Below are 19,649 nucleotides of genomic sequence, written 5' to 3'. Positions count from 1 at the left end.
GGCCAAAGGAATATTGAAAAAGAAAGCCAAAGTTGGTGGCATCACAATTCTGGACTTCAAGCTCTATTACAAAGCTGTCATCATCAAGACAGCATGGCACTGGCATAAAAACAGACACATAGATCAATGGAACAGAATAGAGAGCCCAGAAATAGACCTTCAACTCTATGGTCAACTAATCTTTGACAAAGCAGGAAGGAATGTCCAATGGAAAAAAGACAGCCTTTTCAACAAATGGTGCTGGGAAAATTGGACAGCCACATGCAGAAAAATGAAATTGGACCATTTCCTTACACCACACACAAAAGTAGACTCAAAATGGATGCAGGACCTCAATGTGAGAAAGGAATCCATCAAAATCCTTGAGGAGAACACAGGCAACAACTCTTTGACCTCAGGTGCAGCAACTTCCTAGGAACATCACCAAAGACAACCGAAGCAAGGGCAAAAATGAACTATTGGGATTTCTTCATCAAGATCAAAAGCTTTTGCACAGCAAAGGAAACAGTGAACAAAACCAAAAGACAACTGACAGAATGGGAGAAAATATTTGCAAAAGACATATCAGATAAAGGGCTAGTATCCAAAATTTATAAAGAGCTTAGCAAACTCAACACCCAAAGAACGAATAATCCAATCAAGAAATGGGCAGAGGACATGAGCAGACATTTCTGCAATGAAGGCATCCAGATGTCCAACAGACACATGAAAAAATGCTCCACATCACTCGGCATCAGGGAAATACAAATCAAAACCACAATGAGATACCACCTCACACCAGTCAGAATGGCTAAAATTAACAAATCAAGAAATGACAGATGCTGGCGAGGATGCGGAGAGAGAGGAACTCTCCTGCACTGTTGGTGGGAATGCAAGCTTGTGCAACCACTCTGGAAAACAGTGTGGAGGTTCCTCAGAAAACTGAAAATAGAGCTACCCTATGACCCAGTGATTGCACTACTGGGTATATATCCTAAAGATACAAATGAGGTGCTGCTCTGAAGGGGCACGTGCACCCAAATGTTTATAGCAGCATTATTCACAATAGCCAAACTACGGAAAGAACCTAGACGTCCATCAACAGATGAATTGATAAAGAAGATTTGGTATATATACACAATGGAATACTATGCAGCCATCAAAAGAAATGAAATCTTGCCATTTGCAACGACGTGGATGGATCTAGAGGGTATTATGCTTAGCGAAATAAGTCAATCGGAGAAAGACAACTATCATATGATCTCCCTGATATGAGGAAGTGGAGATGCAATGTGGGGGGGATGAGGGGTAGGAAAAGAAAAAAATGAAAGAAGATAGGATTTGGAGGGAGACAAACCATAACAGACTCAATCTCAAAAAACAGACTGAGGGTTGCTGGGGAGAGGGGGGACGGGAGAAGGTGGTGGGGATATGGAAATTGGGGAGGGTATGTGTTATGATGAGTGCTGTGAAATGTGTAAACCTGGCGATTCACAGACCTGTACCCCTAGGGATAAAAATATGTTATATGTTTATTAAAAATAAATAAATAAAAATGATAATAAATATATATCTATCATTACCTTGAATATAAGTAAACACTCCAATCAAAAGATAAAGAGTGACACAAGGGATTTAAGAAAACAAAAGTCATTTATATGCTGCCTACAAGAAATTCAGTTTAGATCTAAATACACCTGAGGATTGGAAGTGAATAGATGTAGAATCATTAATCAAGCAAAGGATGTCAAACAAAAACCAAAGTAGCAATAGTTACATCAAAAAATATGAACTTTAAAATAAAGACTGTAACAAGAGACAAAGAAGTGCACTATATAATAATATAGGGGGCAATGCAACAAGAAATATCACAATTGTAAATATTTATACACCCAACATAGAAGTATCCAAATACATAAAATGGGCAATAACAACCATAAAGGAACTAACCAATAATAACATAATAATAGTAGAAGAGTTTAACACCCCACTTACATCAATGGACAAATCATCTAAATAGAAAATCAACAAGGAAACAATGGCTTTAAATGACACACTGGACTAGATGGATTTAACAGATATATTCAGAACATTCCATCTTAAAGCAGCAGAATACATATTCTTTTCAAGTATACACTTAACATTCTCCAGAACAGATCATATATTAGGCCACAAAACATTCCTCAACAAATTAAAAAAGATCAAAGTCATTCTATGCATCTTTTCTGACCACAATGTTATGAAACTAGAAGTCAACCAAAAGAAAAAGTCTGGAAAAAACACAAATACCTGGAGATTATACAACATGTTGCTAACCAATGTCTGGGTCAATCAAAAAATCAAAGAAGAAATAAAAAAAGAAATGAAAATGAAGACACAATAGTCTAAAACGTTTGGTATGCAGCAAAAGCACTTCTAAAAGGGAAGTTTATAGCAATATAGGCCTCCCTCAAGAAGCAAGAAAAATCTCAAATAAACAACCTAGCCTTGCACCTAAAGGAGCTACAAGAAGAACAACACACAAAACCTAAAACCACCAGAAGGAAGGAAATAACAAGGATTAGAGCAGAAATACATTATATAGAAACAAAAACAAAAACAATAGAACAGATCAATGAAACCAGGAGCTGCTTCTTTGAAAAAATCCATCAAATTGATAAACCTCTAGCCAGACTTACCAAGAAAAAAAGAAAAAAAGATTGAAATAAATAAAATTACAAATGAGAGATGAGAAATAACCTATATCACAGAAATACAAACAATTATAACAGAATATTGTGGAAAACTATACACCAACAAATTGGACAACCTAGGATAAATGGATAAATTTCTAGAAACATATAGCCTCCCAAAGCTAAAACAGGAAGAAATTGAAAATTTGAGCAAATATTACCAGCAAAGAAATTGAATCTACAACCGAAATACCTTTCCCAAAAAAAAAGTACAGGACCAAATAACTTCCCAGGCAAGTTCTACCTAACACTCAAAGAAGAGTTAATACCTATTCTTCTCAAACTATTCCAAAAAATAGAAAAGGAAAGAAAACCCAAATTCAGTCTATAAGGGCAAGATTACCAGAACAAGACACAGACACCACTGAAAAGAGAACAGGCCAATATCTCTCATGAACATAGATGCAAAAGTCCTCAACAAAATAATAGCTAACAAATTCAACCATAAAACAGAGAGGGAAGCAAACTGTAAGAGACTCTTAACTATAAGAAACAAGTTGAGGGTTGCTGGAGGGGATGTTTGTGGAGAAGATGGGGTAATTGGGTGATGGGCATTAAGGAGGGCATATGATATGATGAGCACTGGGTGTTATGCTCAACTGATACATTATTGAACACTACATCTGAAATTGGTTGGTTAATTGAACTTGAATTAGAAAAAGAGAAAAAATAAAAGTTGAGTAAATGCTTGCAATGGAAAAAAAAATGCAATGAGAAATCACCTTAAATCAGAATGGCTAAAATCAGCAACCCAACAAACAACAGTGTTGGCAAGGACATGGAGAAAAAAGAACCTCCTGCACTGTTGGTGAGAATACAAACTGATGCAGTCACTATGGAAAACAGTATGGAGGTTCCTCCAAAAGTTAATAATAGAATTAGCTTATGATCCCAAATCACACTACTGGATCTTTACCCAAAGAATACAAAAAAACTCATTCAAAAGGATACATGCACCCCTATTTACTGCAGCATTATTTACAACAGCCAAGATATGGAAGCAGCCTAAGTGTACATCAACTGATGAATGGATAAAGAAGATGTGGTATATATACAATGGAATATTATTCAGCTGTTAAAAAGAATGATATAATGCCATTTGCAATGACATGGATGGAACTAGGGAGTATAATGCTAAGCAAAATAAGTCAGTCAGAGAAAGACAAATACTGTGTGATTTCACTCCTATGTGCAATTTAAGAAACAAAATTTAAAAAAAAAAAAAAAGGGAAAAGAAGAGAGAGAGACAAACCAAGAAACATATTCTTAACTATAGAGAAGAAACTAATGGTTACCAGAGAGGAGGGGAAATGGGGAGCCACATTAAATAGATGATAAGGATTAGGGAGTATACTTGTTGTGATACTGTTGAATCACTGTATTGTACATCTGAAACTAATATAATATTGTATATTAACTAACTGGAATTAAAATAAAAAATAATATAAACCATCATAAAAGAGCCATTTGAATTGCTAAAATTAAAAACACCCACCATATCAAGAGTTTGTGGGGATGTAGAACAACTCTTGGTGGTAACATAAAATAATACAACCATTTTATAAAACTGTCTATCAGAATATTGCAGATTTAAGGATAGAACTATGTTGTGATATAGCATTTCCGTTTCTAGAGACATGGAAAATTAAGGAGCTAAAGCCTATTTCCACACAAAGACTTGTTTATGCACAAATGTCCTTAGGAAATATATTTGTTTGATATGTTTTATTAAAAACTAAAAGCTACAAAACAACCCAGATGAGAGCCAACAAGTGAATTAATAAGCCATGGTATAAATGACACAATAAAATACTACTTTTTAATTTTTTTTAAAAAAGTAAATGATAGATACATATAACATGAGAAATTCTCCAAATGGATATGCTAAGTGACAAGCCAGATCCCTTTCTCCCACAAAAGTGCATGTAACGCATGGTTCCATTTATGTTAAAGTCTAAAAAAGGCCAATTAAGATATAATGACGGTAAGTAGGTAAATGTTAGGGGATGGGGTGATGGAAGAGTTGAATGATAAAGGAACACCAGGAAACTTTAGGAGTTTATGGAAATGCTTTTTTTATTAACTGTGCTGATAGTTTTGTAGGTATATAAACATGCTAAAAATCATCAAATTACAATATAGTTTATTAGATATCAGTTATACCTCAATCAAGCTGTTTTTTAAAAGGTACATAAGGGAATCAAAGTAGGTTTAAAAAAAAAAAAAACTCTTTTTAAAGTTTGAAATTCATTCCTAGGAAATTCAAGTAGAGAGAAAACCAAGCAATGAGAATGTGGCAGAGCTGTACAACTCTGCAGGTGGTCATTGCTTCTTAATTATTCAGGATATTAATGGTGATTGGAAACAGCATTCTTCAAGTTTGTTCAAGTTGGTCCCTCCCATCGAAGTTTACCTTGCTCCATATTTATCCAATGGAACTAAGAAAAAAATGTGTTTTTTAAAATTAAATATCCTTATTAACCCTTCCAAAGACTTTTGGCCAAGCTAACCTGAACCATAGTCTCTGACTAGGATCCACTGTGTCATGGAATGGAGTTCTGAACTTATTCATGAGGGTAATTTCTTGAAGAACAGAAATAACAGACTGTAAATTATCTGAACTCATTTGTCACTGAATTACAGCTATAAGATAAGTCTAAGATCTTTCCTACAGGTAAGTACCATGGGTCTGAGTCCAACTGGATACTTTGCTAACAATTCATTACATGTTTGTGAAAATCAGTAAAATACATAAAGCAGAGAAATAGAGTAATGTATAAACCAGGTATATGGAACCACAGCTCCCTGGACTAGAGATAATTGTTGACAAAAAAGTCCTTCCTAAATCTCTAATCCAGAAGTCAACTAAATGCTAATGTAAATTATTAGCCTTTTCAAAACAATGGAAACTACAACAGAGAGAATAACTTCCAAGAATCCACTCCTACTTCTAGGGTTAGGGAAACAAAAAAGAAGCTGGTAATCTAAGGATGTGCTGAGATGGTACCCTGACATCAGTGGACTAGGAAGGGTGCAGCCAAATTGCTGAGGATGTCTCTGGAGAGTTTCACTGATGCTTGTTCTGGAAATCCCTATGGATGCTGATGGTTGAAGCCCAGGCCTACTGCTGAGTAGATGTGCCACTACTAGGGCTACAATCATGAAATTAGCAGAAATAAAGAAAGATAGTCCCTTTTCCCCTCTACTGTGTTTTATTGGCAGGAGCTTAAAAGTTAGTTAAAAATGGAATAAAAGTTATGTAATTTGCTGCAACAACAATAACATTAATAGAGCATATTAGAGAAGGGTAAATTTGGAGTTAAGAAATAATAGATACATAATTACCACAGAAATCTTACTCTATTAGCACCTGTTTTGCACAGTCTTATTCATCTTACTAGTGATTCTCAAACTATGTATGACCTCTGGCTCAATGGCAGATGACAAGGGACAGTCTAGAGGACACAAACTAACACAAAAATACAATTTATTCCTTTGGATTTTATGCTGAATGATTTACATTATACCTTTTTGTCTATCTATAAAATAAGGATAATTTAAATAATTTACTGAGGGAATTATTTAAAATGACCAAGAGATTGCAGACTTCAGCAAGATAGCAAAATAGGTGGTACTAACATTAGTCTCCCTCACAGAAAGAACAACTAGCAACTATCCACAGAGAAAATGCATTTATGAAGATTCTAAAACCCTGAGGTGAAGCAGAAGACCTCTATGGAACACAAAAACCAAGAAAAGAAACTAAGAAGGAAAAGAGGACCAGATTCACTTTGACCATATCACCCTTTCCCCAGGCCAGCATACTACCACGCTTGATTGTTTGTACTGCTCAATTTGGGTCTCTGGCTGACAGGACATCCTGGCCATACATAGCCCATTCTAGAGCCCCACCTGGATAGGGAAACAAATCACTGGCTCTGCTCAGTGCTGAATATATCCTCCAGCTTTGCCAAACCAGGAAGCCTAGCCAGAGGCAATAGGAGACACAAGTTAGCAACCCCAACCAGCCACTGAAAAACCCTAGAAGACAAAACCCCTTCCTCAAGTGCACAGATTCTAAAGATAAAAGGATTACAAAGAATCAAGTAAATGTGACATCACTAAAGAAAACTCAAAGCTCCAGTAACTGGGTCTATGAACTATCAGACAAAAAATAATTCTCTTAAAGAAATTCAGGAAATACATTAAAAACAGATTGACTACTGAACAAAATTAGGAACACAATGCATGAATAATATGAGTTCAAAAAAGAAAGAAAAACTATTAAATAATTTTTTTAAAAAGCTAATCTCAGAGCTAAGGGATACAATGACAGAACCGAAGAATTCAATAGAAAACTTCAACAAGAGATTTGAACAAACAAAAGGAAAAAAAAATCAATTTAAAAATAAGTTATTTGAAATTATCCAGAGAGGAGAGGAAAAAGAAATTTGTGAAGAAAGCCTATATAAATTGTGGATGATATTAAGAGAAATAATCTCCATAGTATCAGAGTGCCAGAAGGAAAAGAAAAGGACAAAGGGGTGGGGGAGATGAGCTTATTTAAGTATAGAATGGCTAAGAATGTCCCAAAGTGAGGAAAATTCTAGATATCCACATTCATGACTCACTGACTCACAGATCCCTAAAAATCTCAACAGCAAAAGATCTTTATCAAGTCACATTTTAATAAAAGTCTAAAATCAAAGACAGAGAAAGAATTTTTAAAACAAGAGAAAAAAAATCCTCACATACAGGAAAATCCCATAAACAATTAGAATTCTCAGCAGAAGTCTTGCAACTGAAGAGAGATTAGAATGAAATATTCAAAGTGCTTAAAAGAAACAACAACCCTACCAACCAAGAATACTTACTTCACCCAGCAAAACTGCCCTTCAAAAATGAAGGGAGAGATAAGGTTTTCCAAAACAAAAAGTGAGGGAGTTTAGCACCACTAGATCTGCCTTAGAAACACTAAAAGGAGTTCTTCATGTTAAAATTAAATGATGCTGTAGTAACACAAAAGCATATGAAAATATGAAACATCCTAATAAAGGTAAGTATGTGGGGGTGCCTGGGTGGCTCAGTGGGTTAAAGCCTCTGCCTTGGGCTCAGGTCATGATCCCAGGGTCCTGGGATCGAGCCCCGCATCGGGCTCTCTGCTCCACAGGGAGCCTGCTTCCTCCTCTCTCTCTCTCTGCCTGCCTCTCTGCCTACTTGTGATTTCTCTCTCTGTGTCAAATAAATAAAATATTTAAAAAATAAATAAATAAAGGTAAGTATGTGGTTGAATTCAGAATATTCCAATACTGTAATATGATGGTATGTTAGTCACTTAACTCTAGTATAAAGAACAAAAATATTAAAAATAGCTATAGCTCTGGGCACCTGGATCGCTTAGTCAGTTAAGTGGCTGACTCTTGGGTTCAGGTCAGGTCATGATCTCACAATTGTGGATGGAGCCCCACATCAGGCTCTGTGCTCAGTGCAGAGTCTGTTTCAGATTCTCTCTTCCTCTCTCTCCTGCTCTCTCTCTCAAATGAACAAATAAAATATTTTTTAATGGCTATAGCCTCAATAATTTGTTTATTACATGCACAATATTAAAAAATGTAAATTATTACATCAAAACAAAATGTCAATGGAGGAGTAAAAGAGTAAAATTTTGGGGGCTCCTGGGTGGCTCAGCGGGTTAAAGCCTCTGCCTTCGGCTCAGGTCATGATCCCAGGGGCCTGGGATCGAGCCCCACATCAGGCTCTTTGCTCCACAGGGAGCCTACTTCCTCCTCTCTCTCTCTCTGCCTGCCTCTCTGCCTACTTGTGATCTCTGTCTGTCAAATAAATAAATAAAATCTTTTTTAAAAAAGAGTAGAATTTTTGTATGCAATCAAACTTAAGTGGTTATCAGTTTAAAGTAAACTAGTATAACTATAAATTGTTTATGTAAGTTCCATGACAACAAAGCAAAAAACCATGGTAGATTTACAAAAGGTAGAAAAAGAAATCAAAGCATATCACTGAGAAAATCAAATCACTAAGAAAGGCAACAGGAGAGAAAGAAAGGAACATAGAAATTATAAAACAAAAAACAATCAGTAAGAGGGTATTAATAAGTCCTTACTATCAATACTTACTTTAAATGTGAATGGATATAGACTGGCTGGATAAATTTTTAAATATTTTATATCCAGCCTACAAGAAACCCACTTCAGCTTTTGGGGTCCACATAGGCTCAAAGGGAAGGGATGAAAAAAAGATGATCCATACAAACAGAACTAAAAAGAAAGTAGGGGCAACTATATTTATATTAAGTAAAATAGACTTTAGGTTAAAAAAATGCAACAAGAGACCAATAAGATTATTATAACATAAAGAGTTATTTAATTTTAAGTTATTATAACATAATTCATTATGAAAATATGACAATTATAAATATATAAGCATCCAATATCACAGAACTTAAATATATTAAGCAAAAAGTAACAGATCTGCAAGGAGAAATAGACAACAATACAAAAGGAGTAGGAAACTTCAAGACCCCATTTTCAACAATGAATAGATCATCCACACAGGAAATCAATATGGAAATGAAAATCTTGAACTATACTTTCAACCAAAAGGATCTAACAGACATATGCAGAACATTCCATTCAATAGCAGCAGAATACATATTCCTCTTAGGCACATATTTCCCCAGGATAGATAATATGTTAATTCATGAAACAAGCCTTCCCAAATTTAAGAAAATTGAAGTCATGCCAAGTATTTTTTACAATCACAATGGTATGAAACTAAAAATTAATAACAGGAAGAAAGCTGGAAAATTCACAAATATGTAGAGATTAACAAGCACACTCCTGAACAAGTAATGAGCCAAAAAAGAAATCAAAAGGAAAGTTTTTAAAAATTACAAAACAAATGAAAATAGAAACACACATACCAAAACAAATGTGATGCAATAAGAGCAGATTTACAGGGAAGTTGATAAGTGTAGATGCCTGCATTCAGAAAAGAAAAAAAAAAAAAAAAACCCTAACTTTATATCTCAAGGAAGTGGAGGGGAAAAAAAGAACAAACTGCCTAAAGTTAGCAGAAGAAAGGAAAAAATAAAGAGCAGAGCAGAAATAAATGAAATAGAGACAAGGAAAACAATAGAAAACATGAACAAAACTAAGAGCTTGTGAGATTTTTTGGTGGGGAGAATAACGAACTAGATCAATGTTTAGCTAAGACTAACCAAACTAAGAGAGAGAGAGAGAGGGCACACATCAGAAATGAAAGAGAAGACATTGTGACTAATACCATAGAAAAACAAAAGATCAGAGAAGACACTATGATCAATTTTACACCAACAAATTGGAGAACCAGGAAGGACTGGATAAAGTCCTAGAACATAAAACCCACCAAAACTGAATCAGAAAGAAACATAATTCTAAACAGAACCATCATGAGAAAGGAGATTGAATCAATGATCAAAAATCTCCCAACAAAGAAAATCCCAGAAACAGATAATTTCCTCAGTGAATTCTACCAAACATACAAAGAACTATAAACCTTCTCAAACCCTTCCAAAAAACTAAAAAGGAGGGATACTCCCAAACTTAATTTATGAGACCAACATTACCTTGATATCAAATCCAGATAAAGGCACTACAAAAAAAAAAAAAAAAAAGAAGAAGAAAGACAGAAACAAAATTAAAGCCAATAACCCTGATATATATAAATGCAAAAATTTTCAACAAAATGCTAATTAATTTAATTCAATAGCACATTAAAGAGTTCATACACCATGATCAGGCTGGATTTATCACTGGAATGCAAGGATAATTTAACATACACAGATCAATGTGATACATCACATTAATAGAAGGAAGATAAAAATCATATGATTCACAGTAGTTTGCCCCTCAAATTTTATAAAACACAACATTTTTTTCATGTAAAACCTCTCAAAAAATTGAGTATAGCAGGAATCACCTCTCTATAATAAAGTGTGTATATGACAAGACTACCACTAACATTACACTCAATGATAAAACGTTGAAAACTTTTTTTCTAAGATCAGGAACAAGGCAAGAATGTCCACTGTCACCATTCCTATTGAACATAGTATTGGAAATACTAACCTGGGCAATTAATCAAGAAAAATAACTAAAAATTTCTTTCCAAACCAGAAAGAAGTAAAATCATCTTTGTTTGTAGATACGATCTTATTTATAGAAAAATACTAAAGACTCCACCAAAAAACTAAAAAATTGTTAGAACTACAATAAATTTAACAAACTAGCAGTATGCAAAATCACCATACAGAAATCAGTTGCATTTCTACAGACTAACAATAAAGTATCTAAAAAATAAAAGGAAAAGAATTCTATTGATAATAATGTCAAAAACAATAAAATAATTAGGAATAAATATACCAAGGAGGTGAAAGATCTGTATACCAAAAACTGTAAGACTTTGATGAAAAAAATTAAAGATACTAATTAATGAAGAATTATCTCCCGTTCATGGAGCAGAAGAATTAATATTTTTTACATGTACATAACACACAAAGCCATCTACAGGTTCAAAGAAATCCCTATCAAAATTCCAATGACACTTTTTTTAAAAATAGAAAAACAATCCTATAGTTTCCATGGAACCCTAAAAGATCCTGAATAAACAAAGCAATGCTAAGAAAGAAGTACAAAGCCAGAGGTGTTATACATCCTGATTTCAAACTATACTACAAAGCTACAGTAACCAAAATAGTGTGGTACTGACATAAAAAGAGACAGCGATTTAACAGAATCAAGATCCCAAAAATAAACCCTCACATATATACAGTCAATATTTGATAAAAGAGCCAAGACTACTCAATGGTGAAAGGATAATCTCTTTTACAAATGATGCTGGGATAAATGGATAATCACACACAGAAGAAAGAAAATGAAACCTTATCTTACACCATACACAAAAGGTAACTCAAAATAGATTAAGCTTCAATGTACAACTTAGAACTATAAAACCTCTACAGGAAAATGTAGGGAAGAAGCTCCCTTTTTGGGGGAATGGAATAAGCTCCTTTAGAAAGTAGGAAGAGAAGGTGAATAGGAGACAATGGTATAAGACCTTTAAAAAGAAATTTTGAAAGACATTAATTTCAAGTCCTAAAACCTTCCACAAACAAGACTTCTTTCAGGTCCAGGAGTCTTAAAAACTTCAGCCTCAGCAGCAAGAGAAATTCAAGAATTCATTGTGTTCATACTATACTGGAGAGTTTCTCTAGTTGTGGAAGCTTTTTCTCTTCTTTGGTTCAATGATTCTAACTAGATTTTGGCTTTATAGTTCCTACCTGGAACTTATGATCACTGCTGAGCCTGGAGATCTATGTTCATTTCCAGCTGGGTTGAATATTACACTTAGACTCTCTACTAAGGTCTCTTATTGGTATATCTCTCCAGAAAGTGGGTACCTGCTTCCCAAACTTTTGGTTTCTTTCAGATGCTACTCCAAGCATTCTAAGCACCTGGAAACCAATGCTGCCATATAGTCAAATACAAGTATTACTAATACCATAAGTGTCTTATAGTCATATATCTACTTTTAGATTGTGCCGCCTTGGATACCTACTCCAGCTAGAATAAAAGTACCAGTTTGTCATGATGCTGTGTTGACTCTATATTGGACAAAGATGGATAACTTTAGAGGCCATTACTATAACCTTATAAATGTCCCTGCCCTTTCTCTACCATTTTTTTTTCTTTTCCTTCCAGTGATCAACAGCAAGCTTCTAGAATAGCTTGAGTTTAAGATTATTTATGTATGTAACATTCTATTAACCCCTCCTTTCCCTGATCTCAGATATTCACCCACTGTCTTCTAACATCATTACAACTTTGCAATTATGATTGTGACAGGCTATAAAGTAATCATTTAGCTCCCCAGTTTAAAAAAAAAAAAAATCTGTCACAGGGAGCTCTGAATAGCATAATATATTCAAAACACTGCTTCCAGAGTTCGGAAACTATAAAACCAAGTCTTGCAGTTCAAGAGACATTTTTTTAAAGATCCGACCTACTCCATGACCCTTTTACATTACCACCCAGTTCTGGCTCATTATTCTAATCTTGAAGGAGCTATTTTTCTAAGTAGGGGAAAAATACAGTCCAAGAATAAAGACATGTTAGTATACTGATTAAGTTCCTTTGCTGCTTACTATTAAACACCACAAATTACTGACTGGAGGCAAACAGCTTCTGATAGATCTTGACCACAGAGGTACTAGTGCTTGAAATTTTCCATTGAGTTCCTCCCTCATCACATGAGTGACGTTATGATGCAGTACAATTTGTTGCACAGAGGTGCATATTTGTAATCTTACAACTTTCATTCATCAACACGTTAGGCATCCTGACAAAATTCTTTTCAGCTCAAGAGAAAAAGAAATCTACCAAGAAAAAAAAATATTTGACATTTGTGACATTCAGTCCCCTGATAATATGACTATGAAGAAGTCGGCAGATGGATGAGAAAACCTCAAGATTTTCATAATCTCTGTCTTCCAAATGTTTCAATTCTGCTATTCAAGTTTTTATAATTTTACAAAGGATCAGGCCATAGACCAATCAAAAACTTTGTTCACTGCATAGATTTATTCTAAGGACAACCCATATTCATCTCTTAATACTCAATTTTTAGGATAGACAGAGAATGTAAGGGAGTCCTGTGAATTCTTGATCTCATTCCCAGCCTATGTTAATCTAAACTACGATCAAGCAGATAACCCCATCATTGAGTTCAAACACTAGCTTTTAGTAAATCAAACATTTGAGTGTATGGGCATCCTCCCAGAGCCAACACATGTAAAGCGTTTGATCCTGGAGCTAAGGCTAGCATAGCAACAGCTCATTGAACAAAAATCTTCCCTGGCATAGTGTTAAAGAAAAACTACTTCCAAGCATCAGATAGTGACTGGGCTGGATTTTTTCTTCTAAGAATGCTGGTTACTTACGAAATCTTGGAAAGATAGTGACAATATTTATATCTAAAATGATCAGGGAAGAAAGGACACTGTTGCTTCATCACATATTACTTTAACATAGCACTTTCGGGCTGAAATCAAGAATCCCAAACTGCGGGGTTTTTTCATCTGAAAGAATGGGGCAACAGCATCATCTGTAATTGTTCTGAGGATCAAGCAAAGTAAAATATTCATAAATGTCCCTGCCCCTGCATCTAGCATCTAATGTAAGCTCCAAAACATTTCAGTTAGGAGTTAGAGAGACAAAGTTTATTTCAATGAAGGTAGTAGTTTTGCCTGATTTCATTCTCTGCTCTTTCCCATTTCTCACTGCACTGGATATGTACCTTCCACCAAAAAGTTCAGCCTCTACTTGGTTCCCAGAGTATTGTCGGGTCCCTTGCCATTTACCATGACTGCATGCTCCAGTTCACTTAATTAGGCTTTAGTATTAACCATCCCTGCAAGTCCCTGTTCCAATACCCACCTATTCATCTCTTTTCTACTTGAGGACCATGGTCCTTTCTTGTCCCTACCAGGTTCTGCCTCTCTCTCCTTATGAACTTGAGTTCTCCCTCACTCTTCATGCCAGTCTAGTGGAATTACACCTTCACCTTATGTCGATTTTACAGGGTTTTTATAAAAGTGAAAGAAAAGAGATGAGACACCTTAAGGAGTTCCAATGCTTGATTCTGGCCCCTGGTCAAGAGGGTTCGTTTTTCTTCATACCCTTATTCAGCCTCATTGATCTGAGGGCACGAAGGCCTCAGATCAAGAAGCAAAGAGGCTCAATTTAGACCTGGGAGGGAATGATGATAGAAAGAAATAGATGGCTTAGAGGAAGGGAATCCCATAGATTAGAGGCTTCACTTCTGGAAAGAAGAGTGAACTGCTAGTAAGAAAGGGATGGAAGGAGATGATGAGACAGAGAAACACTATCAATTCCCCATCCAAAATGTCCTCGGTATGTACTGCTAAAGGTAAATTAAGTCATTAAACAAGAATGCAGTATGTCACCCTTCTGGATTCCTTATAGAGATGAATTTCCCTTGAAGTTGATGAAAAAAAGCCTCACTTGCATGGCCCTTTCCAAGACTTGCTTTCTTTTATTTTATGGACATGGGGAGGAAGCAGCAGTCATAGCTTGGCACCAAAGGCTGCTGGGGGTTACTCTCTGTGCCTTGATAGTGTTCCTAGTGTGCCAGTGCCAATTCCACATCTTCTCTACTCCCACCCACATGCTTTCTCTGTTGGACATCAGCCAAGTGACCAGACCATCTATATTACCCCTCAGAGTAATTGCTGAAGGAATCAGTAGGAATCACTGAACAGCAACTTCACACTATCTTGACAACAGAACAGATTTTGAACAGGCAGAGGGAAGGGAAATGGACCTGAACAGTGTGAACCAGCTTCTGTTGCAGGAATCATGCACAGGGATACAAACAAGCTGGGCTGCTGGAGGGGAGAAGGGCAGGGGATTGGTTAACTGGGTGATGGATATTAAGGAGGGCATGTGATGTAATGAGCACTGGGTAGTACATAAAACTGATGAATCACTGAACTTTACCTCTGAAACCAATAATACATTATATGTTAATTGAATTTAAGTAAAACTAAGTAATTTTTTTTTAAAAAGCTGAAGTGCTTCCAGGATTTGTCTCTAAGTAAGAAAATGTGAAGGAAGTTGCACAGGTGGCTGTGTTGATAATGAGTTATATAGCTAATGTGAACTTTTCTAAACTACCAATTATAAAAAATGAATTTTGATCAGCCATGCCAGAGAAAACACTAAATGATTTTTCTTTCTTTTTTTTAAGGCTTTATTTATTCATTTCACAGAGAGAGAGAAAGAGAGAGATCACAAGTAGGCAGGCAGAAAGAGAGGGGGAAGCAGGCTCCCTGTTGAGCAGAGGGCGTGACCAGGGCTCGACCCCAAGACCTTGAGATCATGACCTAAGCCAAAGGCAGAGACTTAACCCACTGAGCCAGCCAGGCTCCCCCACTAAATGATTTTTCTATCTTTCTATAGAAAAAATTATAAAACCATTTTCTTTCCTTTTTTAAAGATTTTTATTCATTTTGAGAGAGAGAAAGAGCAGAGGGAAGTGCAGAGGGAAAAAGAAAATCTCAAGCAGTCTCCATGCTGAGCACAGAGCCCAACACAGGGCTCAACCTCGTGACTGAGACCATGATCTGAGCCAAAATCAAGAGTTGGATGCTTAGTTAACTGATCCACCAAGGCACCCCCAAAACCATTTTCTAATAGCCAATGGTATTCACAGATATAGCTACAGAGGCATAAAATTGAATACAGATAGTGCTGAAGAAATAATTCTACAGATCCTGTGAAAATTAAATTCTAAACCAATGTCAATTTAGAGTTCCTATAATCTTTCTTTAAAAGTACCAAAAGTATAAAGAGAGAGACAGAGAGACAGAAAGAGATAGAGACATATGAAGAAACAGAAAATGAAATGAAATATAACTGGAATAGGTTTAGGGTTAATAATCTAAGTCCTGGGCACCTGGGCTCAGTGGGTTGGGCCTCTGCCTTCGGCTCGGGTCATGGTCTCAGGGTTCTGGGATCCAGTCCCGCGTCGGGCTCTCTGCTCAGTGGGGAGCCTGCTTCCTCCTCTCTCTGTCTGCCTCTCTGCCTACTTGTGATCTCTCTCTGTCAAATAAATAAATAAAATCTTAAAAAATAATAATAATAATCTAATTCCTAGCTTCTCTACAAGCTACATGACCTACAGCAAATATTTTGACCTCTCTGAGCCTCAATTTTAACAATTTCAAAATCAGAAAGCAATCATCTCACATACAGCTTGTCATAAAAAAAATGGCCATTATTACTGTTTGGCACAGCCCGTGTGATATATTAAACAAAACAATATTTTTTTCCCAATTTTCTAGCTCATATGCACTGTCTACCCATGTCTACAAGGAAGGTTTAAATATGGACTTTATAAATGTCATGCTGCCCCCATGCAATAAAACTCTGATCTCTATTAATAAAGGTAAGGGTAGAAATGATATTAGGTCAGAAATTAACAGCTGCTACCTCAGATACAAACTGAGGGAAATACAAGATAAATAAATCAGTTCTGTTGTATTAGTGGAGTGAAAAAGAAAATGTTCATGAAGCTAATGTTTCTCCATATAATTTTTGTATCCATTTAACTATACGGAGACAAATTTACCTAAACAAACATGTAGAAAACATAGTCAAAAAATAAATCTGTCCAAGAATGTGGGCATCTGGATTATCTGTCAATTACTGTGTGATCTTGGGCATCTAACTTCTGACCTAAGTTTTTCTTATACATAAGATGTTAATAGGGCCATCCACCATACTAATTATACACACTGGTTAGTCTATGAAATCAAGTATGTGAAAGTGATTTATAAACTGTGAAAATTGTAAATAGTAAAGAATGTCGTGGTAATTCAGAATAAGAAGATACTGCTCTTAAGTAGCATTACCAGGAAGAGCCAAGTTGTGGTGTTGAGCTGATAAATAACTGCATTAATGGAAGCCATATTACACAGTGTTTAAGAGCAGTTTCAGACCTCCATTTCAATTCCAGCTTTGCCATTTATCAGCTGTGATCTTGAGGAGGCTACTTAATCTCTGTAATGTGTCATTTTTTAATCTATAATATTACATAAAACAGGGACTATCTCATTCTGTTCAAATTAAGCGAAATAAGGGGCGCCTGGGTGGCTCAGTGGGTTAAAGCCTCTGCTTTCGGCTCAGGTCATGAACCCAGGGTCCTGGGATCGAGCCCCGTGTCGGGCTCTCTGCTCAGCAGGGAGTCTGCTTTCCTTCCTCTCTCTCTCTGCCTGCCTCTCTGCCTACTTGTGATCTCTGTCTGTCAAATTAAAAAAAAAAAAATTAAGACAGATAAACTTGTAGCAAAGAAACTGGCATATTGCAGGTGCTTAGAAAATGAAAGCAGTGGTGACGATGATAATGGTAGTGGTGGTGATGATGATGGTGATGATGGTGATATGATGGTGATGTGATGATAGAAATGATGGTGATTATAAAAGGAGGCACATATATGTAAATTCATGCAGAAGAGAAAAGGCACATGTTTCCTGTTGTAATTCCCAGAGAAATAACAGTTCTCAGGAGTAAAATATTAATATTTAGCACCATGGACAGAAAAATATATGCTCTGACTGCTCAACCGAAAATCTTGCAAATTTTAATCTATATAAGGAAGAATATATCCAGGTAACTTGTGAAAAAATTTTTTTTGCTATTAACATCTTTAACCTTTCATATTTGGCATACATATACACACACATTTATTCCACACATAGTTTTAAAGCAACCTCTGTGAACCAAGCACTGTGCTAGCGGCACATGATTCACAAAGACAGACACTGCTTCTGCTCCCACAGAGCTTACAGTCTAACCACAGTGAAACAACTAATTACAATAAAATGCAATAAGCAGCAAAACAGAAGTTCATGATGCTATAGGGACATATAAAAGGGGGATTTTAGCAGAGGACAAAAAAACCCTCCCTAAAGTAATACAGTTTACACATATTCTTGAAATTGGTCAAGTAAGAAGACAGAGGAAGCATTTTCCTGGCGGAGAAAATAGTGTAAGTGAAGTTGTCTTGAGTGAGAAAGCCAGGAATCTTGGAATATGTAAAGAGCATGTGGAAAGGTAGCAAAGATGAAGAACACAGAATCATCCAAGGAAAGCTAAGAAGTCTTTAATTTTTCCCAAAGATCATAGAAAACCACTGAAACACATAAGAAGAAGCATTATCAGAATCATACTTATGATCACTAGGATTGATACCTCTTCCACTTTTTAAGGGTCAAAAATTTACAAATTACAGCTCCCAACTCAATGCTCTCTTAACCAAAATTCTCCAGTAGCTCCTCACTGTATACACCGAACAAACTCCATATTTGATGTGCAAGGCTTTTCACTATCTGGCCTCAAATACTTTGTAAGACCTATTTCACTCTATTCCTTTTAAGACATTCCATAATCCAGCCAATCATTTCCAAAACTCGGCCTGGGCTTTCCTATTTTGCCTTTGATCTTATTATTTAATGAGACTAAAAGATTCTTCTACTTTGTTTTCACTTGCCTGTATCATTCAGGTCCCATCACAAAACCTTCTTTCCCCTGAAGTCTTTCTTAATTCCCTGAGGCAGTATTACTGATTTCCCCAAAAGCTTCAATACGTCTTTAGCCTTTAACCTTTTCCTACTAAATACTTGTATTATATAATTTTATGTCATATATATTTTATTTTTTAAAAGATTTTATTTATTTATTTGACAGAAAGAGAGATCACAAGTAGGCAGAGAGGAAGGGAAGCAGGCTTCCCGCTGAGCAGACAGCCCGATGCAGGGCTCGATCCCTGGGATTATGACCTGAGCCAAAGCCAGAGGCTTTAACCCACTGAGCCACCCAGGCGCCCCTATGTCATATATATTTTAATTTCAAATATAAAACACTGGAAAGCAAACAAGCTTTGTCAGTTTTCATGCCTTCTCCATGGTCTCTAGTCTGTTCCTGAACTATGGAAGAAATACAATTAATTATTGAATGGTTGGATGGATGATACCTTTACCACAAGAATGTCTCTGTCTCTAAGCTATAAATGGCATTAGAATTTATGGTGTCAAGTTCTCAGAAACTTGTAATCAAGTTTCTGTATTAGGAAATGTCATGAAATACTTGAATTTATGTCTATTTTTAGAATATTTATGAGTTAATTAAAAAATGAGGAAAGAATAAGCCTGAGAGTTTAGATTATTGTGAGAAGTAGTTGAAAAATTAAAGTACTTTAAAGTACTAAGTGTTTCCAGTTATAAAATAAATAAGTCATAATGTTTAAAAATTATTTTAACACTACTTTTTTTTTTAAAGATTTTTATTTATTTATTTGACA

At 35.7% G+C, this 19,649-nt stretch overlaps 1 protein-coding gene across 1 annotated transcript in view; it reads left to right on the top strand.

Moving 5' to 3' along the window:
* LOC132022358 (DIS3-like exonuclease 2) overlaps positions 1 to 17,745 on the top strand; it is a 30,392-nt gene extending 12,647 nt beyond the window's left edge. Inside the window, exons 3-4 of the mRNA XM_059407656.1 lie at positions 14,349 to 14,494; positions 17,658 to 17,745. Of these exons, the coding sequence (XP_059263639.1) occupies positions 14,349 to 14,494; positions 17,658 to 17,745 (234 nt within the window). The remainder of the gene's footprint in view (positions 1 to 14,348; positions 14,495 to 17,657) is intronic.
* The last annotated feature ends 1,904 nt before the right edge of the window (positions 17,746 to 19,649 follow it).

Source organism: Mustela nigripes, chromosome 1, assembly GCF_022355385.1.
Source record: "Mustela nigripes isolate SB6536 chromosome 1, MUSNIG.SB6536, whole genome shotgun sequence".
Lineage (NCBI taxonomy): Eukaryota > Metazoa > Chordata > Mammalia > Carnivora > Mustelidae > Mustela > Mustela nigripes.
The sequence above is the reverse complement of the archived record's forward strand: the minus strand, read 5'-3'. Positions and strand labels throughout refer to the sequence as shown.